Source organism: Fundulus heteroclitus, unplaced genomic scaffold (genome assembly GCF_011125445.2).
Source record: "Fundulus heteroclitus isolate FHET01 unplaced genomic scaffold, MU-UCD_Fhet_4.1 scaffold_394, whole genome shotgun sequence".
Taxonomy (NCBI): domain Eukaryota; kingdom Metazoa; phylum Chordata; class Actinopteri; order Cyprinodontiformes; family Fundulidae; genus Fundulus; species Fundulus heteroclitus.
In genome coordinates this window covers 46,469-67,394 of record NW_023396808.1, presented here as the reverse complement: position 1 = coordinate 67,394, position 20,926 = coordinate 46,469, and the positions used below count along the sequence as shown (strand labels likewise).

Here is a 20,926-nt window from a genome sequence, read left to right as displayed (position 1 = left end):
GGCTTATTTGCTGTGCCAGTCAACTGGGACCCCCACACAACCACCCAGTGCAAAACAATGATCTATGGTCCTTGACTGGCTAATGATGTTAAGTTTGGTGTCATCGCTTCTCGGCCTTTTGGCTAAGATCAAGTGAAGTTTGGTGTCTGATTTGAAGACCCTACAATTGTGGGGCTGTATAAGGGCCACTGATGCACTCCAGGCACATTTTGTATATACATATTCTCGTCTTACAGTGTGTTTCCCCATTTCAGCAAGCCGCAAACAAGGATCCATGCTGCTTCTCCTGCTCTGGTAAAACACCATGGGGCCCACCCCAGTGCATGGTTGTCCTATACCGGTCCCCTTCCCTTAGAAAAATGGCCCCCATGATTCTTTCAGGCTTGCTTACAAAAGCAAAACAACAAAAAATAAACAAACTATTATTTACCTGCAAATAAAGAAAACATCTTAAATTGACATGTTATTTTGGTGAATTTTATTTCATAAATTTAAATAAACTGAAATGGTCTATTTTGGAAATAAAAGAGTAACCTTGCATGGCTTGTTCGCCCCTCTGCAAGCTGTCCCCTTGTTCTTTATTAACCAAAATATGCCGTAATCTGTACTGTGTGAGGATCCAGTGGCTCTTGGGGGCCCTCTGGTGCCTCAAGCAGAGGCTTTGTCCACCCATGCCTCAGGTTGGCTCTGTCAATGAAGCACCTTCAGAGAAATGTCAGCATTTCCAAAAGGTTTACCACAGAGACCATTATGAGTGTCTTTTGGGATAAGCGGTTGGGATCAGATCCAAATAATTTACGGTTAGTGGATCAGGCAATTTTTACCAATATAACAAATTGCTTATAACATAAATCAAATAACTGACTAAAACTATATAATTGCCTTATTGTCCATAAAGCCATTACTCCGTAATCTCTTACAGTTCTCCTGGACTAGAGTTCCTCCCTCGCCTTTGTTACATTGACCTCTGCACGGCAACCCAAACAGCCGTGCCAGCATTTTGAGGTGTAAAAACACACCCCAAGGTGTGAACCAACACTGAATCGTTATCTCTGACCATCTGCTGCGAGGGTCTATAGCTGAGGGTCTGAGGCACTGGTTCCCAAAACCGGAGTGGGTTCCTTCAGGCGGCTGAGAGGCCAAAGTTCTCCATAAATTGGTTAAAAATATACACAATAATTGCTGAAAGCCTCTTTATTTTGTCTTCACTCCAACAGGAGATAAAACGACTGACATTCACAGATAATACATCTGTTTATATTGTCGTCAGGTTAAGTCCAAAAAGTCAAGAATTAATTTAAACATCAAACTACGACACAGGCTGAGCTTTTTATTTGGAAGATTTATTTTTGCTGTCTCATATAATTGGATACAGGAAACACTCATAAAAACAAATTACTCAAATTAATAAAAACATGAACATTTAACATTAAATATACAGTAAACAAGTTTGTTTGTTTTTTTGCCTGAAGAATGATCAAAAACATGTTCTGACTTAAATATTTTACCAGAAAACACATGATAAAAATCAGGTAGAAAAGTAAGTTTTTGGAAAAAAGGGATGAAATGTTTTAAGGCATAGTGGGCAATAGTCAGCAGAGCACAGGGCGTAGATAAGGCAAAGTGAAAGAGTGAGGTGAACTTACGCATTAACACCTCCAACAGACCTAGATATTTACTAAATCAGCTACGTTACATAAGATTCAAGTCCTTCCATAACAGATATTTTCTGCAAAGTTCTACTTAGGCGACAACAACTGATGTGACATGTCCATATAGTTTCTAAACTAAAACCACAAAAAATATAAACATCAGAGTTTGATCAAACTGAAAGGTAAATATCTCACGTTACTACCTTAAAAAAACAGATCCTAAAGGCTTAGTGTCATGATAATGATTAGTTGGACACGGTCATGTCTTGGTATTTGCGTTACTTTAAGTGCTTTTGTGCAAAAATAAAGGAAAACGTGACTTTAATTTTTAAGAAAACTGAAGCAGACGGCTGCAGGCACTGGGTTGATGGGCTTTGTGTAATGAAGCGAACACAGGCTTTCATTTGCTGCAATGTGGTAAAGAAAGAAATGTATATATATATTTTAAAAGAGAGCCCACTCTTCATCTCTCATCCCTGTATAGACAGTCAGCGTGCAACAGCTGCTGCAACTGGCCACTGCAGGATCAAATCTGTCCTTAGTCACAGTCGAAACAGCAGCACTGATTTCTCCTCGGCGTAAAAAGCTACTTCACATCTCAGGTTTCGGCCTGGGGCAAACAATGAGGTGAAATTAAGAGTAACGACAGATATAAGCCCGGTGATTTTAATATAACTTGCTGAAAGGTTGTCACACCAGCGCAGATGACTGACCACAGCTTAGATATGGTCATGCTACTGTAAAAAGGGGAAAATATGGTAAAACTGGTAAAACATAGGCTGATATGACACAAAGTATATCAAAAAGTCCTCACATTGAGAAATCCTTCACATAAAAAGAAAAACAAAAGTGTGTGTATTAAGGCGAGTCTTTGGTGGCATTTTAAATAAATAGCCTCACATCAAAACAATAGTGAGCTGTCTCTTAAAGACACAGTAGAGCTTTTTTTTAAATACAGTAAAGCTTGGATGTCTTCAGCTTTACATTAATTTCACGTGAAGACATAAATATGAGAGAGGTGTTTGAATTCAAGCGTCCCAACAAAGTGTCAGCATGCACAGAGATTTGGTCTCTAAAACAGGAGAATCCACAGTCAGCAGGTGAGTAGAGGAGGGATGGCTGAGAAGTGTGGAAAGTTCTCTGTGGGTTTGCCGTTAAATGACAGGTAATTCAGCAGAGTGACGTTCGAGATCAGAATACACAAGCGAGGAAATCTGTTTCTTCGACTTTTCGAGTGACTGCCCGGCCGCCCCCCTAACGCTAGAGGACCTCTGACAGCACCTCGTGTTTGGGTAAATCCGGATAGATCATCGGCGTACAGGTGCACTCCTTGTTGCTTTGCTCGCTGAGCTGCATTTTCAGCTTCTCCACCTCATAGTTGTGAAGATACTCCTGGACTAGGAAGCGCTCCCTCTTGACCCGAGCCCTCACGTCGGATGGAACGTCTGGAATCAGCCAGGCCACAAAATACTTGACCAGAAAAACAACATGCTGTGAAGGAACGAAAAGCAACTTATTAAACCACGGTTCTGTTTGCACATACGCAGAAGCCTTTACCTAGACACTGAATTCACGGCACATTTCTGAGGAAAAAACAGGCAGTTCATTTTGTGGACTTTGATCTGCTGTTCTCGGCCAAATATATCCTTAGAAAGATATGACTTTCATATAAAAATTTCATTCTTTTCCACAGTTCTTAGTCCCTTACGGCCATTTCCAAATATAAACTGTCAATATCAGCCATACATTTACAGCAGAGGAACACACAAGGTAGAGAGAAGCAAAGGAAGGACATTAGGAAACAGAAAACAAGAAGAAAAGGAAAGTCAGTAGGGAGGAAAAGTGGAAGGAAGGACACAAAGAAATAAGGAATAACGAAAGAAGAAATAAAAGGAAGGAAGGAAGGACAGATGGACACAGAAGGAAAGCGTGAAGAACACAAATGAGGGAGGACAAAAGAAGAAAAGGCATGGAAAGGGAAAGTCAGGAGGAAGGAAGGAAGGAAGGAAGGAAGGAAGGAAGGAAGGAAGGAAGGAAGGAAGGAAGGAAGGAAGGAAGGAAGGAAGGAAGGAAGGAAGGAAGGAAGGAAGGAAGGAAGGAAGGAAGGAAGGAAGGAAAATCACTTTGAGATTTTCTGTAAATGTAAAATGTGTTCTAAATAAATGCATTATTATAACAGTGGCATATGGAATAAACTTGATTAATACAAGAAATGTCCACATACTCTTATTTCATTTTTCCATACTTGTCCAGATCTGGAAAATACTGAAATATACTTTCATACTTTTTAGACTTTTCCAAACTGTGAAGGAACCCTGTTGACCTGTACTTATGTGAAAGTAGACTGTAGAAAAACTTGCAAAAAGTGGAATGATAATAAAATCAACAGACTGTACAAAGAAAGACTGAAGCGATGCAATTTTTAGGAAAATATTAAAATAAAGTAGCTTTGTCAAATACTTTTTCAAAAAAATTCTTCTTCTAGTCATGATGTGGTCTTAAAATTGTCAGCTCAAATTATTCAGCAACTTCATACTGACACAGAGACCCTGACAGCTGCTAATGCAGGGTTTGTTTTGTTTAATGGAGCTTTATTAAACACTTGTAGTAACAATTACATGCACCATTTCTTCTGTAATCGGTGCTCTACTGTGTGACGTCTTCTTCTGTTATCTGCGCATGCAGGTCGCTTTGAATCCTGAACTGTTCAGACAAAAGTCTGATGGTGGTCGCATTTAATTAGTAGTATGAACGACTACGTGAAAAAAAAAATGTGAACTGAGCGTGAAAGTCGCCTAAAGGATGGGATTTTATTGGCAAAAGCTGCGAGACACGCATAGGACAGGATTGAGATGTGTAGATGTTTTGACTGGGACCTGTGCTATGAACAGCCGTATAAACTGTATAAACTGCTTGAGAAAGCGGAACCTTCTGGGAATACATGTCAATATGACTAAAAACAAACACGTCTATAAAGCTTGGTTAAAACATCTTGTATTAAACGGGAGAGAAAGTGGAGCCTGTTTTACTTACCTCCATTATGATGATAAAAGCTAGCTTGGCAGCCAAAATGTGCCAAAACTGCATAGTGTGGGAATATTCCTTCTCGTGCCCAGGGGGGTAGCGATAATCACGATACCTACAAAGAAAAGCATATAAATAAAAAGTTTGAACTTTATGCTGATTAACATTAATGCTTTGGTTGAAATTCCAAAAAAAAAAAAAAAAAAAATATTAGCAGAGTTACCACATAGTTTGACATTGACTCCTCTTTGAAACTTCAAATATTATTCCCAAACCAGTTACACACACAACATATGACTTTTAAACAAGCCACGCTGCATTCAGATGAATTAACAAATTAATAAACCCCTCCACAACTAAATTCAATTTGATAATGTTGCCTTCTCACAGCATGATACTTCCACCCCCATGTTTCATAGTGGGGATAACATAGGACTTTATTAATTCCCCAAAGGGGGGCATTAAATTGCCACAGCAGCAGACAGAGAATGTGTTCAGGGGGATGTGCAATATGTTTTTTTTGTTTTTTTAGACAAACATAGTGCTGTCTATTCAGACCAACTTAATAAATTAGATTATTATTAATAAATTCATTAATTTCAGTAACTGAACTCACTAAGGGAAACATATAGAGATTAATATGATGATTTTCCGCTCACAGCTAGAATATCACATTAGAGCAATAAAAAAAATGTGTTTTAATAACTGATCTTGATGATGCTGTTTGTTTACTAATGATCTCTAACAAACCTTTAAGTGCTTTTCTAAGCAGCTGTATTCACACTAACATTAAATCAGTCATGGGGTGGAGGGTATTTAGGGGTAACAGAGTAAAGGGAGCTGAATATGAACATATGCTGCACTTTTCTGATTTTTATTTGTAAAGAATGTTGAAAGCTTTGTATCATTCTTCTTCTTATACTTGTCTCACATAAAACAGCACATTAATCACATAATAAACAATTATAATAAATACTCTAGAAAGGGACATTCTCGTCAATGAATACTCTGAGACCGTGTTGAACTTTACCTTATATAAAAAACAAACTAATTTATGACACATAATGCCTTTGTCAGAATCTTTTTTTCCCCTCATACCTGCAGGTCGTGATGGAGCTGTTGAACCACACGGGGTTCTCTTCGTCATCAGGCATGCTGCGATATGGGATCTCTGAGATGTTAAACACGGACAGGCTGTTGTTAATGTAGCCTTTCATGTTCATCTCTCCCCTCGGCTGGTAAGCGTACATGTACACCAGCCGGGGCATCATGTCAGAGGTGAAGGCCACGATGAACGCCTACGAAGCAGGAAAATAACTTGCTTTAGTTGGTTCAGTAAGAATCCACCCAAAGGGTCTGGCAGCCTATTTAACCGAGCGCTCACATTTGTGACAACAGACAGTACGGCCATGCCGTTGAGAATTTCCTCCCAGGCCCCGATGCTGTGGGCCTTGGCTGCCACGGGACGCCTGAACTGCGTGGTGAGCTTCCAGGCGTCCACTCGGATTTCAATGATGTTGTTGAAAAGGGCTAAGAGCGGCGCCAGCGGGAAGGAAGCCACGAAGAGCGTGATGAAACCAAACTGGATCACTGTGAGACAGAGAAGACAGATGCTGGTGAGAGACAGAACAATGAAACAGCGCCATCTGGTGGATTCTTGTCTAATAACACTTCTATATTAATCTATCTTGCTAAAAGCGACACCTTTTTAAACAAAGGTTAAAATGAGAGACCCCGACTGTATATCCGTGCATGTTGGATTGATTCCTACCCATTTCCAGGTATTCATAGAAGAGGCCCAGCTGACCAAAGCTCTGCAGGTCATGATCCTGCTCCCAGCGACTGTATAGACTCTCTGGATGGTTCTGTGCCTTCCTGCTGCTCCACCAGTTCATCACCCATCTAAAAGGACATAAGAGGGCAGAGGAAAGCTGTCAGGAAACCTTTTGCAGAAGTAGCAGAAGTCGACTCATACTAAGAACAATTGCGCATACAAAGATGCTGCCAGTTTACATCATGGGGTTTAGCTCTGATGTGCTGGGTCCAGAGTAGAGGTCGACTGATATGTGTATTGGTATCGATAAAGCTGAAATCAATACCTATATCAAAATTTAACGGCAGCTATTTGCTAATATTCAATGCTGACTCTGGGACCTTGATTTGCAAATTAAATAGAAACTTTGGAGCATTGAGCAACAGTCCATTTTTTTTTTACTTAGCCCAGTTAAGATGCTTATAGCCCATTTTTAGGATTTGTCTGTGTGTAGAGGCTCATGATGCGCTGACTCCTCTCAAGGAGGCTGCAACCTGCAGCCTCCTTGAGAGGAGTCAGCGTCCTTGTTATTGGTGCCCCTTTTGCTACCACACTTTTTCTTTCACTCCATTTTTTTTATTAATGTGCTTGGCTGATTCTAATTGGTTACCTATATATATATATATATATATATATATATATATATATATATATATATATATATATATATATATATATATATATAGTTCTGTTTGTGCTACAGAAAGTGAAATATATCAAACTTTAATCACATTGTTAATACATTTCTGAGTTAATTTTATTGCAGATTTCTGACTTTGCAATGTAAAAGAATATCCTAGTTTAATATAGCAAATTTACACCTTTAATCATGGGAAATTATATGTTTTTTTCTCAGATATATCCAACTTTTCACCATCAAAGAATATACAAGTTTTATCTTGCAAATATATGAAATTAATCCCAAAATGTTGGAGTTCCTTTGTGGAAATGTACTCCTCCGTGGCCAACAATGTATTTTCTTTAATCTACGAGGGAACTGGTGTGACTAGTTATTTATTCAGAGAAAAGTCATAATTTTACCAAAACAAAGTCGTAATACATCACCAGAATAAAGACACACAGTCATTGCACAGTTTCAGAGTTATGATACTAATAATAATTTGATGTGGATATCCTAAAAATGTTTAGTATTTCCTTATTTTTGAAACCTATACCAAAGTATACCTTAACCAGATGCTCAACATTCCTCATTTTAACAAAGGGGAACTACTGTAGTTTTAGTAAGAAGTGTAATAAAATTACCACTTTATTCTCCTAATTACCCCTAGCTTTCCAGCCCCACCCCATAATCTCCCAAAAAAAAGCTGTCGCCCATCTCTGGCACTGGGTTTTTGGGAGTCGTCGCCTGTAAAGTGTGGGAACCCCTGAGATAGTGTTGGCCTTGTAATGACATTTAAAGCACATTGCATTTACTCAACACGCATAGCTACAGCAAATCGTTTCTGTACTCACGGCAATAGAGCTTCCTGAATGTTGCCCCACACCTGTTTCCCAGTCATCACTATTACCAGCTGTGTTGTTAACTCAATCAGACAGCCGCCGGGGTCACACTGCAAACACGCACAGAGTGAGAAAGACAGAAGACGGGAGACGAACAGGCTCGCCCGACGGTAAATCACCAGAGCTAATCCAGTGCAGTTTAATGTAAACATTACCTCTTCGTTCCTCAGGCTGCTCCCGAACATGTAAGCATATTTTCCAGGATAGCCCACAAACTTGCCCTTAAAGAAAGCCACGTAGAAGCAGGAGGAGTAGTAGTTGACAAACTGGAAGAGGAACATCTTCATGGTCAGCTTGTTCTCATACTCAAGGTGGGTCTTTGGGATTTCTGTAAATGACAAGAAAATGTAGGGTTTTAATGGGATTTTCATACCATGAACCGTGGATGAGTTATAAAGCTCCGACCCTCACCCATGTCGGTAATCCAAACAGCCACCTTCTCATACATGAGGTTGAGGATCATGATGATGACAAAGTTGATGCAAGAGGCGGTGACGGAGGTGGCCAGCTGGGGTGTGATGTAGGGGCCGACCACCTCCAGGTGATTGGTGGGGCTGTCTTTCATGAAGCTAGCGAAGGCCGCGTACACCGCCAGGCGGTACGCTATGACCCCGATGATGCAGGCAATGATCAATGAGATCTTCAGGACAGAGAACACAGCGACAACATGAAAAACGACACTGAACAGAGAGACGCAGCGAAAAAAAACCATCAAAATGCATCACAGAGGTGCACAGTGCAAGGAGGCCGGTTAGTTTTGACCAACAACGCGGACGTTAGGAAGGAGAGGCATGCCATATAGTGGACTCCGCCTTTATTGTGAGCTCACTGCACAGAAAAAAAAAAATCTCATTTGTGTTGTTTCTAAGGGGCCAGTGTGTGCTCAGGGCTGATTGAGCTGAAAAATCAGCTGAAGTCAATCATCATTCAATTTCCTTGTGCATCTCTAGGCATTGTGCATCTATATTTTTCTCCCTGCCCTGTCCTGGCAAATCCGGTGTAGGTACCAGATCGACTCGGGGGGCCTGCGCCTTCTGATGACGTCACTCTACATGATTGGTTTAACGTTTGCTCAATTGCGCAAAACATTGTGATTGGTCTGGACAACTTACTAAAGTAATTATAGCGGGGTGTACGTTTTATTCGAGAGCGGGATTGCGGTTTAAAAACGGACAATTTTTACGAAGAAATTCGCCATGGTCCCTGCGCATCAATTTTATTTAGTTAATTTAGCGGTTTATTTTTTCTCAAAAGCTTCAGGCTTAAAGATGAACATAGAAAAAAATTTGAAATCTTAGCAATTCAAAATAATCAACCCACTTTAATTGATAAAAATGAGGTAAAATATTTAGCTTTAATGATTAACAAGGACCGCACTGGAAATGACAGAACAAATATTCAAGCCATTTTACAAAAACAATAAACAAATATTTGACAGTTGGCTCAATTTTTGGAAGAATGTTGTTAACAAAAACGGGAGGGATAGCCAGATTAATTTATCCGGCATATATCTTAAATATACCAAATACTACAATAGAAAATTAATAAAATACATCACAATTTCATCTGGAATAATAAAAAACATGTGATCAGAAAGAACGACGTAGTAATATCAGTAGAAATAGTAGAAAAAGGAGGAATAAACGTTATTGATTTTAAAGTGATGAATGCCGTGATTAAATGAAAATGGCTGCAGACTTTTATTAAAAATTAAAAGAGTTTATGGTTTAGTTTCCCTTCACAACTTTAAAAAAATTGGAGGAAGAAAATTTCTCTTAAGGTGTAACTTTTTCGGCAAAATTACCTATTAAATTGTCAGACTACCACAGAAGCATTCCAAAAATATGTTAAAAGTTTTCATGTCTCGATTAAGTTACTGGAAAATAACCGTAAATTAACAAAATAAAATTGATTTTGGAGACCGCGGGCATAATGTAGTTTGTTTGAGTGGATTTGCCATATGATGACGTCATCGGGAAACGCCCGAACCGATCTGGTACCTACACCGGGCATACAGCACGAAGAAGCTGGTCGTCTTCTTTTGTTAGGGCAGCTTTACAAAAAAAGGGGATTCTGGGATACTTCCCTTGTTGCCTAATTAACTTTATTTCCAAAAAAATACCGCATCACCAAAGTCAATATGAATAGGAAATACAGTGCAACAGATCCCATTTAGTCTATTTGTCTTGTCATACACGTTTAAATACATGTGGGAATAAGGGTAAGAACATATAGACGAGTATGCTTAAAACTATTCAGTTTAATCTGTCACAACTGTAAAAATGCCATTAAATTATTCTGTTTAATTGAGACCGTTTAACGAGCATTACCATCGGTTTCACAAATTATATTTTAAAGCTTCCTTTTAGTTTTAAGCATAAATGTCCTTGTGAAACAGCATGAAGGGAACGACGGCTGAGACAGACGAGAGAGAGCAAAAAGATGGTAGACGGATGGACTTTAAATCTGATCAGAAGATAATATGCTCACCCACAACAGGACGGTAGCTCCAGACAGACATGAGCGTGCACACTTGCTTGTTACGGGTAAGTAAGGCTCCATTTCCTAAAGCAGAAGCAAGCAAAGCATTGGGGTCAGTCTTTTTTTTTTGTTATATTCTGAAAAGAAAGCTCTTTCAGGCCAAGTTCCTTCAACTGTCTCTGCGTTCACGTGTGAGACAGAATCTTGTTCTTCAATCAGAACCTTTTTTTTGCCTTATTTATCTTTACTTCTGTGGTTTCTTTATGAGGATATGTGTTCAAGAAACTCACCAGGCAACAGACGGACACTAATAATGGCAGAAAGGAAACTCAACCCTTGGAGCCTTTCCAGAAATAATTGTCAAATCCCGGCACATCTAGCACCACAAGACCACTTCCTCACCAACCATGTGGTCCAACCCTGCGTGCCACCCTTACCCAAAAGATCACAGCGGCCCAGCACAGAAAAAACTTCCCTGCTAGATACGCAGCAGTTCTGTCAATGACCCCCTCATGTTCCTGAAGATGCAGTGATGAAAGATCAAAGCAGTCTTTTTTATCTCGTTCATACTTTACACAGGAGGTTCATACACAGTTTTATGTAAAAACTCAATCTTTTCCGATGGATGGATGGATTAAATACAACAAACTTCAAACAAAGACATTCAAATCAAGCTCCAGATGTTTCCAGGCTGCGTAGGATCCCTGTAAATTGTTTTATCTCAAAGCACGAATCTGTGCAACTACAGCAGGTAACGTGATCAGGTCAAATGAGTCATTGATTCTCATGGAGGATAAACTTATCCACCGGTGACCAGTGAACATGGTAGATCAGAACTTCATTAGTGCACAAACACCTTGGTGATGGGGTTCTGCTTGCTCTTTGTACACTTGGCTTCATACTCCGGCCGAAGCTGCAGCTGCTGCTGCTCCTCCTCAAAGTCGACCAGGTCCCACTCGTACTCCAGACGGGCCTGCCGCCTCTTCCAGAACTCCAGGAACAGCGTCACTGCGGGGGCACACCACCCATCACACCACATGCATTAGGTCAATGTAGGGAATAATTTCTTATTTTCTACAACTGTGTCACGATTTATGACTCTCAGCCTTTAAGCTTCGACCAAACGAAGCGAAAGCAAAACTACAAGAAGCTGGGCCTTTCTTTTCTTTAACTGGTAAACAGCAGGTAACTAGACAATCCACTAGGTGGTGCACCGTGGTTGAAAGTAGAAAATGTTGAGCTCAGATTTGTTTACATACCCCAAATTCCCATGAAAATGGCAAAAAACACTGTGGCCACATTGTCAAACAGGTGCGATTGCTGCAAGAAAAGCAGATTTATGATATCGTCAATAAATGACAGACTGATTTATTCACTGATTAGCCATAAATATTCTTTAAATGCCATATATTGTGGGTAGAAGATGAGTCACTGTGGGCCAATATTACTCACCCACGAGGAGTTGCATGTTGTGTTGAGCTTCCAGAAACCACATTTCTTGTCACAAAGGGGACACATGACAATTTTGCCTCCAATTTCGTCGCTGCAGATCTCCTTGCTGTTTAGGAAAACATAAGAAAGCATCTAAATCATTCCAGTGGCCTCCGAAAGACCAGGAAGTCTCTGCGGGACTCACCTCCACTGGTTTTCGTCGAAGGTGAGGAACCCGTACAGGAAACAGATCGTTCCAACGACCGCAGCAAACAACAGCATTTCAGTGTAGAAACCAAGCCAGGCGAAATAAATGCCAATCTTCTCTCCATAATATTTCCTTTTTAAAGAAAGCAAAAAGAGCAGCAGTCATGCTTTTTGTTACTCAAACCTGCTCGGTACGTTGACCGACGGGCAGCGGCGCTCGCTTTAGTTGCTTTACCTGATACGGTTAATGGGCTGCTCCTTGAAAAAGCAGAGGAACTGTGCCCAGTGGCTGTAGAGATCGTGTCTTTCGCTTTCACAGTTGTCATATTTGGATTTTATCCAATATCTGGACTGCAGGCATCAATAAGACAGTTTTATTTCACCAACGTCACTGCAGAATGTGTTGCAGCTTCAAGCAAAGACGTTATTGGCTTGAAGACTGAGCTCAAATTCCAACGATGGTTACATGCTTTTTTTTTTTCTTTTTTTTTTAAATGTGACACTTAAGGCAAACTAGAAGAAGCTCACATCATGAAGAGGGAAGGCAGCAGTGTAGGAGCCATTGTTCAATAACCTCTTAATTCCCTTCTTGTCTCCACAGTCTTCATTAACATACAAGCAGCGGGCCAGGATATAGTAAACCTGGAAGGATGGGAGAAATAAAATAAAAAAACACGACTAGTTCTTCCTTAAACATGACTTGATACAAGAAAGTTTAAAAAAAGTTGCTGCACTGGAGCTGATAAGAGTTTTAAATATTCAAGGATTTTTAGACTGAAGGTCACAAGCAGGATAAGGCAGCAGGCTATGCTTACGATCCTGTTGCGAGTGGAGGGAGGGAAGAATGTGTCTTGGTTTTCGATAAGGAAGAAGTCCGATTTGCTCTTGCTGAATGGAGCAGTGAAGAAATCCGGATCGGGATGCATGATGTGCTTAGGCAGACGGAAAGGCGTGGAGAGCCAGTTCATGGGCATTTCCCGATCGTCTGGCATGTCGCTGACTTTGAACGGAACCTTGATCTTCAGCACGTCTGCGTAGGTGGCCAGGACCTCCCACGGAGCGTGAATCTTCACAAAGTACGTCTTGCCGTCCTCAGACTCCTGGCGATGAGAACACAAAGAGTGTAGGTTACAACAGGTACGCACCTATTAGCAGCTCTGTAAAACGTTCAGAAATACCTAAAATAAATTCAGCCATTTTTTAATTTCATTATATTAAATCCACCCAGTAGTTTGCACTTTTATTCTAAGGGAAATAAAAATAAACCCCAAAGAACGAACACACACACACACACACACAAATCTAAATTAAATCAACAGAGAAAATAATTAGTTCCAAACTTGGTCCAAAAATTCATTTAAAAACCAAACATCATCAACAAAAAGTAAGGCATTTTTTTTTTAATTATACAATACAACTTCATTTATGAAGCACTTTAAAAACAACACCACTGACCAAAGTGCTGTACACTGATTAAAAACTAGTAAAATGCAGAAATACCTTTGCTAGCTCTAGGAAGCAGAATTACAATAAAACTGAGACCAACTGATAAAACATCAGAATAATAAAACTAATAAATAATATTCTATCAATTAGAATATTATCGAAGACTTCATTTATTTAAGTAATTGTATTCACCAAGTGACACTCATTATTGCTTTTATTTCTGTTGTGATGAGCTTGCGCTTACATCTGATGGAAACATAACATTTAAGATTAGAATATTACATCAGACTAATCAAAAAGCTACTTTTAATCTGATAGAAACACAGAACAGCACATTCTTCAGTGGAGAGCAAATTCTTATTTCTTGAACATGACCGTCTTATTCTTTTTAGGCCTTTGAGTGGCTTGAATTTTGCACTGAACCCTCTATATTTACTTTCATGCACTCTTCTCTTTATGGGAGACACCTACCCCCTGGACCGTGTTATTCACTTGGTTGGCTGTTTTGAAGAGGTTTCTCTTTACCATGGAAATGACTCCATGAAATGAGTCACCACTGTTGCCTGAAATCCAAGTTGTTTTGCATAGCTGAGTTCACCAGTGCTTTCTAAACTCCAGGCCCTGCTTAATTGATAATGACATAATGGAGGAATCCCCTACACCTGCCCATGAAACAGCCTTTAAGTTAGTTTTCCAATTGCTTTTGGTTCCTTTAAAAAGAAGGTGACACATGTTAACGAGCTAAAGCTCCTAAACCTTTCATCCAACCTTTATGCGGACACAATGAAATGAGAGCTGAGAGGCTGCATATTATGCCCATGTCCACTATATAACTAGAATTGCTACTTGCCATACTCATCTCCAAGAATCAAAGAGTATATTGGAAAAAACAATGTCATTCGCTCTGTTAAGTATGGTGAAGGGTCTGTTATGATGTGGGCTTCCTTAAACAACTGGGAGAGAAACACACTTGGATTCTCAACCTTTTTTTTTTTATTCCAGAAGATCTTAGATCACATTTTTTGAAATCTTAGATCTGTCTTAGCCTGTCCGCACTAAGGGCCTCTTACCGACTTATCTTCTGTTTCCAGCTCCAGGCCGGCTTTTTCAAGGTTGGCTTCATAAATTCTCCTTCTCTCCTTCAGAAGATGTAAAACACAAAAAAGAACCCGAATGTTATGAAAAGCAATTCAAATTCAATTTATTTATATAGCGCCAATTTACAACACGTCATCTCAAGGTACTTTACAAAGTCAAATTCAATCAAATCATGCAGATTGGTCAGAAAGTTTCCTCTCTAAGGAAACCCAGTTGATTGTATCAAAGTCTTGACAAGCAGCTTTCACTCCTCCTGAAAGAGCGTAAAGCCACAGTGGACAGTCGTCTGCATTGTCCATGGCTTTGCAGCAATCCCTCATACTGAGCATGCATGAAGCGATAGTGGAGAGGAAAACTCCCCTTTAACAGGAAGGAAAAACCTCCAGCAGAACCGGGCTCAGTGTGAACGACAGACAGAGCAGAGACACAAAAGCAGAGGTAACAATTAATTCAAATCTGAAATAAAATGGTGATAGGTTATGATAGGGGTGAGGGTGGGGTAGGGTTGGGGGGAGGCAAAAAAGGTGAGTCAGACTAAAAATAGTTACTTTCGATTTAAATTCTGCTCAACGGCTCACATTCATACAACCTAAGATTATATGAATGTGAAATATCTACAACACATTGTTCCCCATGTGAAAGTACATAAATAGCTACAGAGTCAGAGGATACTGTAGAAAGTAGGAAAATAATCCAAATGTTTTATGAACAAGTCTGAATAAACAACAACCTTTCGTTCAGTAGAGTTAAAAGTAAGAGTCATGTCAGCAGAAAGGGGCTGTGAAAATATATTAAATCTGTAGTATTATTAAAACCACTATCTCCTTTTGGTTTTAGTAGAAAACATGAGCCTAATAAAGAAATAAAACCTTCTTGTTAGGGAGGAGATTTAGTGCCATGTTATACAACCCTTCTGGCCAATCCACAGGAAGTGGCCTCCTGTTGGCCCTTTCCTCGCTTCCTTCTCCGGAAAAAATGATCCAGTTCCTGTCAGGGCCAACAGTTACACTGTTGACTCACTGACTGAGCGTGTGGGCAACGTGTGAGCTGGTGACACACTGCTGTGAAGACTAACAACTCCCTATGAAACAGACTACTGCACAGTTTGGGAACCATGTGGCCAAAATAAAAAAAATAATAAATGGCTATAAAAACACTCCAAAATGATCTCGCAGCTACCACAACAAGATGACAGATACAAGCAGAGAATCAAAGCTCATCTAGCTTCATCGCTGCTGTGATATTTAGGGTAGGATGCTGGTGCCCAACTTAGAGCAGGGGTCACCAACCTAGTGCCCGTGGGCACCAGGTGGCCCCCAAGTACCACATGTGGCACCCTTTGGCCTCTTTAAAAAAAATACCCTGTGAGCTGCATCTAAAATAGTATTTTATTCTATTGTGTTTTCTTTTTATCACACATGCATTTATATAGATTTAAAAATGACAAAAGCATGAAAAATGTCCATTTTAATGTAACGTTCAGGTGAGCCCTGACTCTTCTAGTTCCAAGGTCAGTACTGGTAGCCCTTCGTATGACAGTCCCAATGAAGTAGCTCCCAGTTTCAAAAAGGCTGGTGACTCCTGACATAGAGGATATCCTGCATCAAAAGGTTCTTCCAAGGCCAGGAAATGACATCAGCTTTTATTGTTTGTGAAAGGTTTTAGCCTTCAAGGGATCTAGTTCTCTCTGCCATGTGAAGTTAAAACAAGACAAAATAAGCAAATACCAAAACGCAGATAACTTGCCTGTGGAGTAATTTTTAACGCAGCTCTCACCTGTTTTTTGTCGCAGTCTTTATCGTCAACGTACGAGAGGACGAAATCTATTCTCCGCACTCCATCCCGGAAGAACACGGAGTCTTTGCTGAGCTTCTGCTTATCAACCTACAACGAGACAACACAGAAATGCACACATTTAAAGCGCATAAACAGTCCCAACAAATCTTTGGATGAATTCGCCACAGAAGATAGGACAATCAAAACGTGCGTCCGGCTAAATCTTGAGTACAATTTCACTCCAAACACAAACGGCATGCCAACAGAGGGCATCTGGGATGGCCGCTCTGCTCCAATAGTTTGATAACAAAACATGCTATTAAGAAAAGCTCTGCCAACAACAGCCAAGAAGAAAACAAGTAAAGTTTTATCTGGTGGTTAACATCTCTTGAATCACAAAACTCCATCAGTTCATGCTTTTCTTTCGAAATCCTGGATTTAATATTGACTAAAATTAGTAGTTTTCAACATTGTGCATGAACCAATGCTAGCCCTGGGAAGCTAATAGGCCAGGAGAAAAAAAAAAAAAACAACTGTGATTAAACGGGAATGCTGTAGGAGAGGACAGGTCTTGCTGTCTGTGCTGTTTCAGCTGTCCAGAAAGCTAAAAATAGTTCCACACGTTGTTTCTTCCTCAGCTCCGCTGCTGCAGCTACCTACACGAGTGCATACAGAACACAGAACCCATCTGGCACAACCACAACCACAGCATCCCACTCAGTCCTGGCTTTCTGTGCTATAATCGTGATGAGATGTTGTTCAATCTGACGGCCTGATTAGGAAAGGAAAGAAGGGAGGAAGGGAAATGTACTTTACCTCCATGGCCTTCTCGCTTTAAGCTTGTAATGCATCAGTGAAAAAAAAAAAAAGACCATAACAGGATGCCTGCCTCACAACGAGAACCTGCCTCTCCCCCAGGGAAAAAGAGCCTGGCCCTGAAAGCACGCTCTACCTCCGCCTTTACTGCGCTGATCTTCATCCCGACCAGCCCACCAGGACAACCCCTTCACTTGCACGGTCATCCAGCAAAGATGGAGCGAAGAGGAAAGGTGGGGCAGGGAGAGATGTCGTAGTGCAGCTGCCAGCTAGCTAATTTAATAAGAGCTCTGAGTCAGGAACGGGATGAGTGGAGGGGTGGGGGGGGTACATAGCACTGGATTACAAAACGGATGGATGCTTTTCCCTTTCGTTTTTGATATGCTATTCCACACTTTTACTATTCTATTGTTGCTTATGGTTTTCTAGACCTATGCAGTGCCTTAACTTCATCATATACAGCTAAGAAAATGCACACACCCATATTTTTCCATTGTCTGACATATAAATAAAATAAACTATTCCTGTTTAGGTCAGTTAGTTATGTCGTGACAGAATAAAAATAGCTTTTTTTTTTACTTTGCTCAAATGTAAAAGGTTCATGTCGTTAGTATTTGTTTTGCCTGTTTGTCTTTGAAACATTATGGCTCGGGTCAAATGCTCTGGGTCTCCTTCCACAAGCTTCTAACAATAGTCTGCTGGAATAATGGCCCATTCCTCCTGACAGAACAAGGTTAACTGAGTCAGGTTTGCAGGCCTCCGTGTGGAAAAAACACATTTTTGTTGCTCTGCCTGCAGATTTTCTTAGGAACCAAGACAATGTTCTGTAAGAAGCCTATTGACTTTGGTGTCCTTAACACCAATTTGTCATGACTTTAGTGGTATGCTTGGGGTTATTAAGAACACCCATTGGTGTCCAAGCTTCAACTTTATACATTATGTTTTGAAATGCTGCTTCAAGATTTTAACATAATGTGCTTTCTTCAAGCGGCCTTTTGCGATGTTCACCAGCCGCTCCAACAACAAAACATCCTGACACCCCCACTTCAAAAGTTAGGATGGTGTTTTTGTGATGGGGGGAAAAAAAATATCGGAATTGTTTATCACTGTATCAAACAATTGAAAACATTCTCATGATACTATTTCAAAATAAAAGTCTTGTTTCTAGGGCAGGCAAAAAACTAGATTAGTTTCTATACAAACTTAAATTATAATAGATGTTAAAGCCTTAAGAACGAGATTTGTATTTATATTCAGAAATTGTTATTAACTAACCACATAATTCCTGTAAGATTTGCATGACTTTATGGATTAACAAGGGCACTTTCTTAGCTAGCCATATTTTGATTAAAACCAGGAAATAATGTAAATCAAGTTCCAAGTACTCAGCTCACACTTGTACAAATGCTTAAATTTTGGGAACCTCATGTACTACCTGTTAGGCCACATGTACTGCCGTGTCCTATTGAATTTTAAAGCCTACCTTTATCTTTGCTATTAACATTTTCTGTTTTTGGGTTAATTATTGAAATATGTCTCCAAAAACTTAAGACACATCTAGCATTTTATGTTACTTTTGAAGCAATGGCTTCTTCCTTGCTGAGTGGCCTTTCCATGTTGCTACGGGACTTATTTCAGTGTGGATAATAACACTCCCTTACCAGCCTCAGCCAGCAACTTCACAAGGTCTTTCCTTTTGGTCTGGGGTCATTACACACATGTTGCACATAACATGTTCACCTCTGGGACAGGGAACATGTCTGCTACCTGTATGATGGCTGAGCATACAGGTAGCAGACATGGAACGGATAAAGGTGTCTCTGTCAGACATCAGGAAACCCAAGGAATCAAACTTGTGGAGGTCCAGAATTTTCTTCCTATCTTGACTGATTTCTTGTGATATTCCCTTGATGTCACGCAACAAACCCGTGTGTTTAAGCCGAGCCTTAAAATAAATCCAGATGTATGCCTCCAATTAACCCAGATGTTGTGAATTAACCCATCACAAGCTTACAAAGCTATGACATCTTTGTCATTTCTTTGCCATATTGTTTACATTGTAGTGCATGTAAACAAAGGACTAAAAAATGTAATCTCTAGTTTTTTTCTGCAATATATCAAATCTATTTTTTTTGTAATTGTAACTGATCTATAAACAATTTCCTAACTCAATGAAATTGAACAATTAAAATTTGATTGAGTCAGGAAAAATGTTTGTGCTTTTAATACAGGGTACAGGCAAAGTTATGAGGCTGAAGGAACACAATTGATGTCTTTCTGCAGTTTTGTTCTCGTGATAAAAATACCCTCTCTTGTTTGGTCACGTATGGGATTTCCTACAAATGCTGTTATGTAATTTTAATTCTCCCTCTTAAGGAAGCTAAACTGCACAGTTTGATGAGTAATCATAAATAAATACCTGATAGCTTGTGCAAAATATTTTTGTCACAATGACACAAACTATCATATCAAAGGCATTCAGGGGTTACGATAAAGAGTGCAATTAAAAAGGAAAACACTGCACAGAGAATGACTGGATTACTACTTTAAGTGACCTTTCTCACCCTCCTCAACAACACTGTGTCTAGTGTGGATCACTTTCAGTTCCTTTCCAGGAAACCACCCTTTCCATGGTTCTCACACATGACACTGTTTTGAGGAAAGCCCAGAAAAGACAGCACTTCCAACAGCAACTCAAGAAGTACAATCTTCTAGGAGCTGCTGGTCGCCTAATATACTGCCGTTATTTAAGATGTCCTTTGTTCGTCCATCACTGTGTGGTTTTACTCATCCACAAAAGAGGACCGGTCAAAACAATTAGGTCTGCAGAGAGGATTATCAGGGCTGACTTTCTCTTCATCCAGTAATGGTAGTTTTAGGTCTCAGGAATAGGGCCAGCTAACGTCTCTACAGACCCCACATATCCTGCACACAATCTGTTTAGATTTTTACCTTCAGGTTGGCACTAGAGAGCGCTATTTGAAATAAAACAACAACCCAGAAACAGATTCTTCTTCCAGGATGTCAATCTAATGAGCACAGAGTCAGAGTGCCCTTATCGATACCATATCTATTTGCACTAATTCAACCATGTCTTTTGTAAACACATTTTATTTATTTATTTATAATATATATATATATATATATATATATATATATATATATATATATAATATATATATATACTATATATATATATATCTATATATATATCTATATATCATATATATTTTTTTTTTTTTTTTATTTTATTTTCATGTACATTTATATTTAAATGTCTTAACTGAGAGCAAAGTGGAACCGAAGTCAGATTCCTTTTTCGTGTGCACAAAAGTTAGTGAATAAAGCGCATTCTTATTCAAAAGTCAACTCTCTTCAGTTCTAGGGCTGCAGTAACTCTAAATTCTTTCTTCCTGCTGCTCCCATTGTTGCAAATACAGAGCAAAATATAGACTGGCACAAGATTCTCCTGTATGATTCAGTAAACAATATCACTATTTGACCGTATAGTATACCAATGCAAAGAGTTAAAATTATATATCACATCATGAACTCAAACGGATAAAAAAAAGCAACTTAGCTGCACTACATTCAGCCATTTTGTTAGCCCTTGAATCTCTCTCTCTCTCTCTCTCTCTCTCTCTCTCTCTCTCTCTCTCTC

General features: G+C 39.6%; 1 protein-coding gene across 2 annotated transcripts; it reads right to left on the bottom strand.

Annotated features, from left to right (window-relative positions):
* Positions 1-1,324: 1,324 nt before the first annotated feature.
* Positions 1,325-16,557, bottom strand: LOC105925075 (anoctamin-5-like; the record flags this gene model as incomplete). Of its 2 annotated transcripts, none has more annotated exon segments than XM_036130923.1 (18): positions 1,325-3,143; positions 4,686-4,791; positions 5,775-5,974; positions 6,061-6,266; positions 6,448-6,578; positions 7,963-8,060; positions 8,166-8,338; positions 8,422-8,650; positions 10,929-11,009; positions 11,348-11,499; positions 11,751-11,811; positions 11,944-12,049; positions 12,128-12,262; positions 12,365-12,480; positions 12,658-12,771; positions 12,945-13,229; positions 14,646-14,714; positions 16,450-16,557. In XM_036130923.1, coding segments are annotated over 18 exon segments (2,601 nt in total), but the record flags the coding sequence as incomplete, so codon positions are not given.
* Between the last annotated feature and the right edge of the window lie 4,369 nt (positions 16,558-20,926).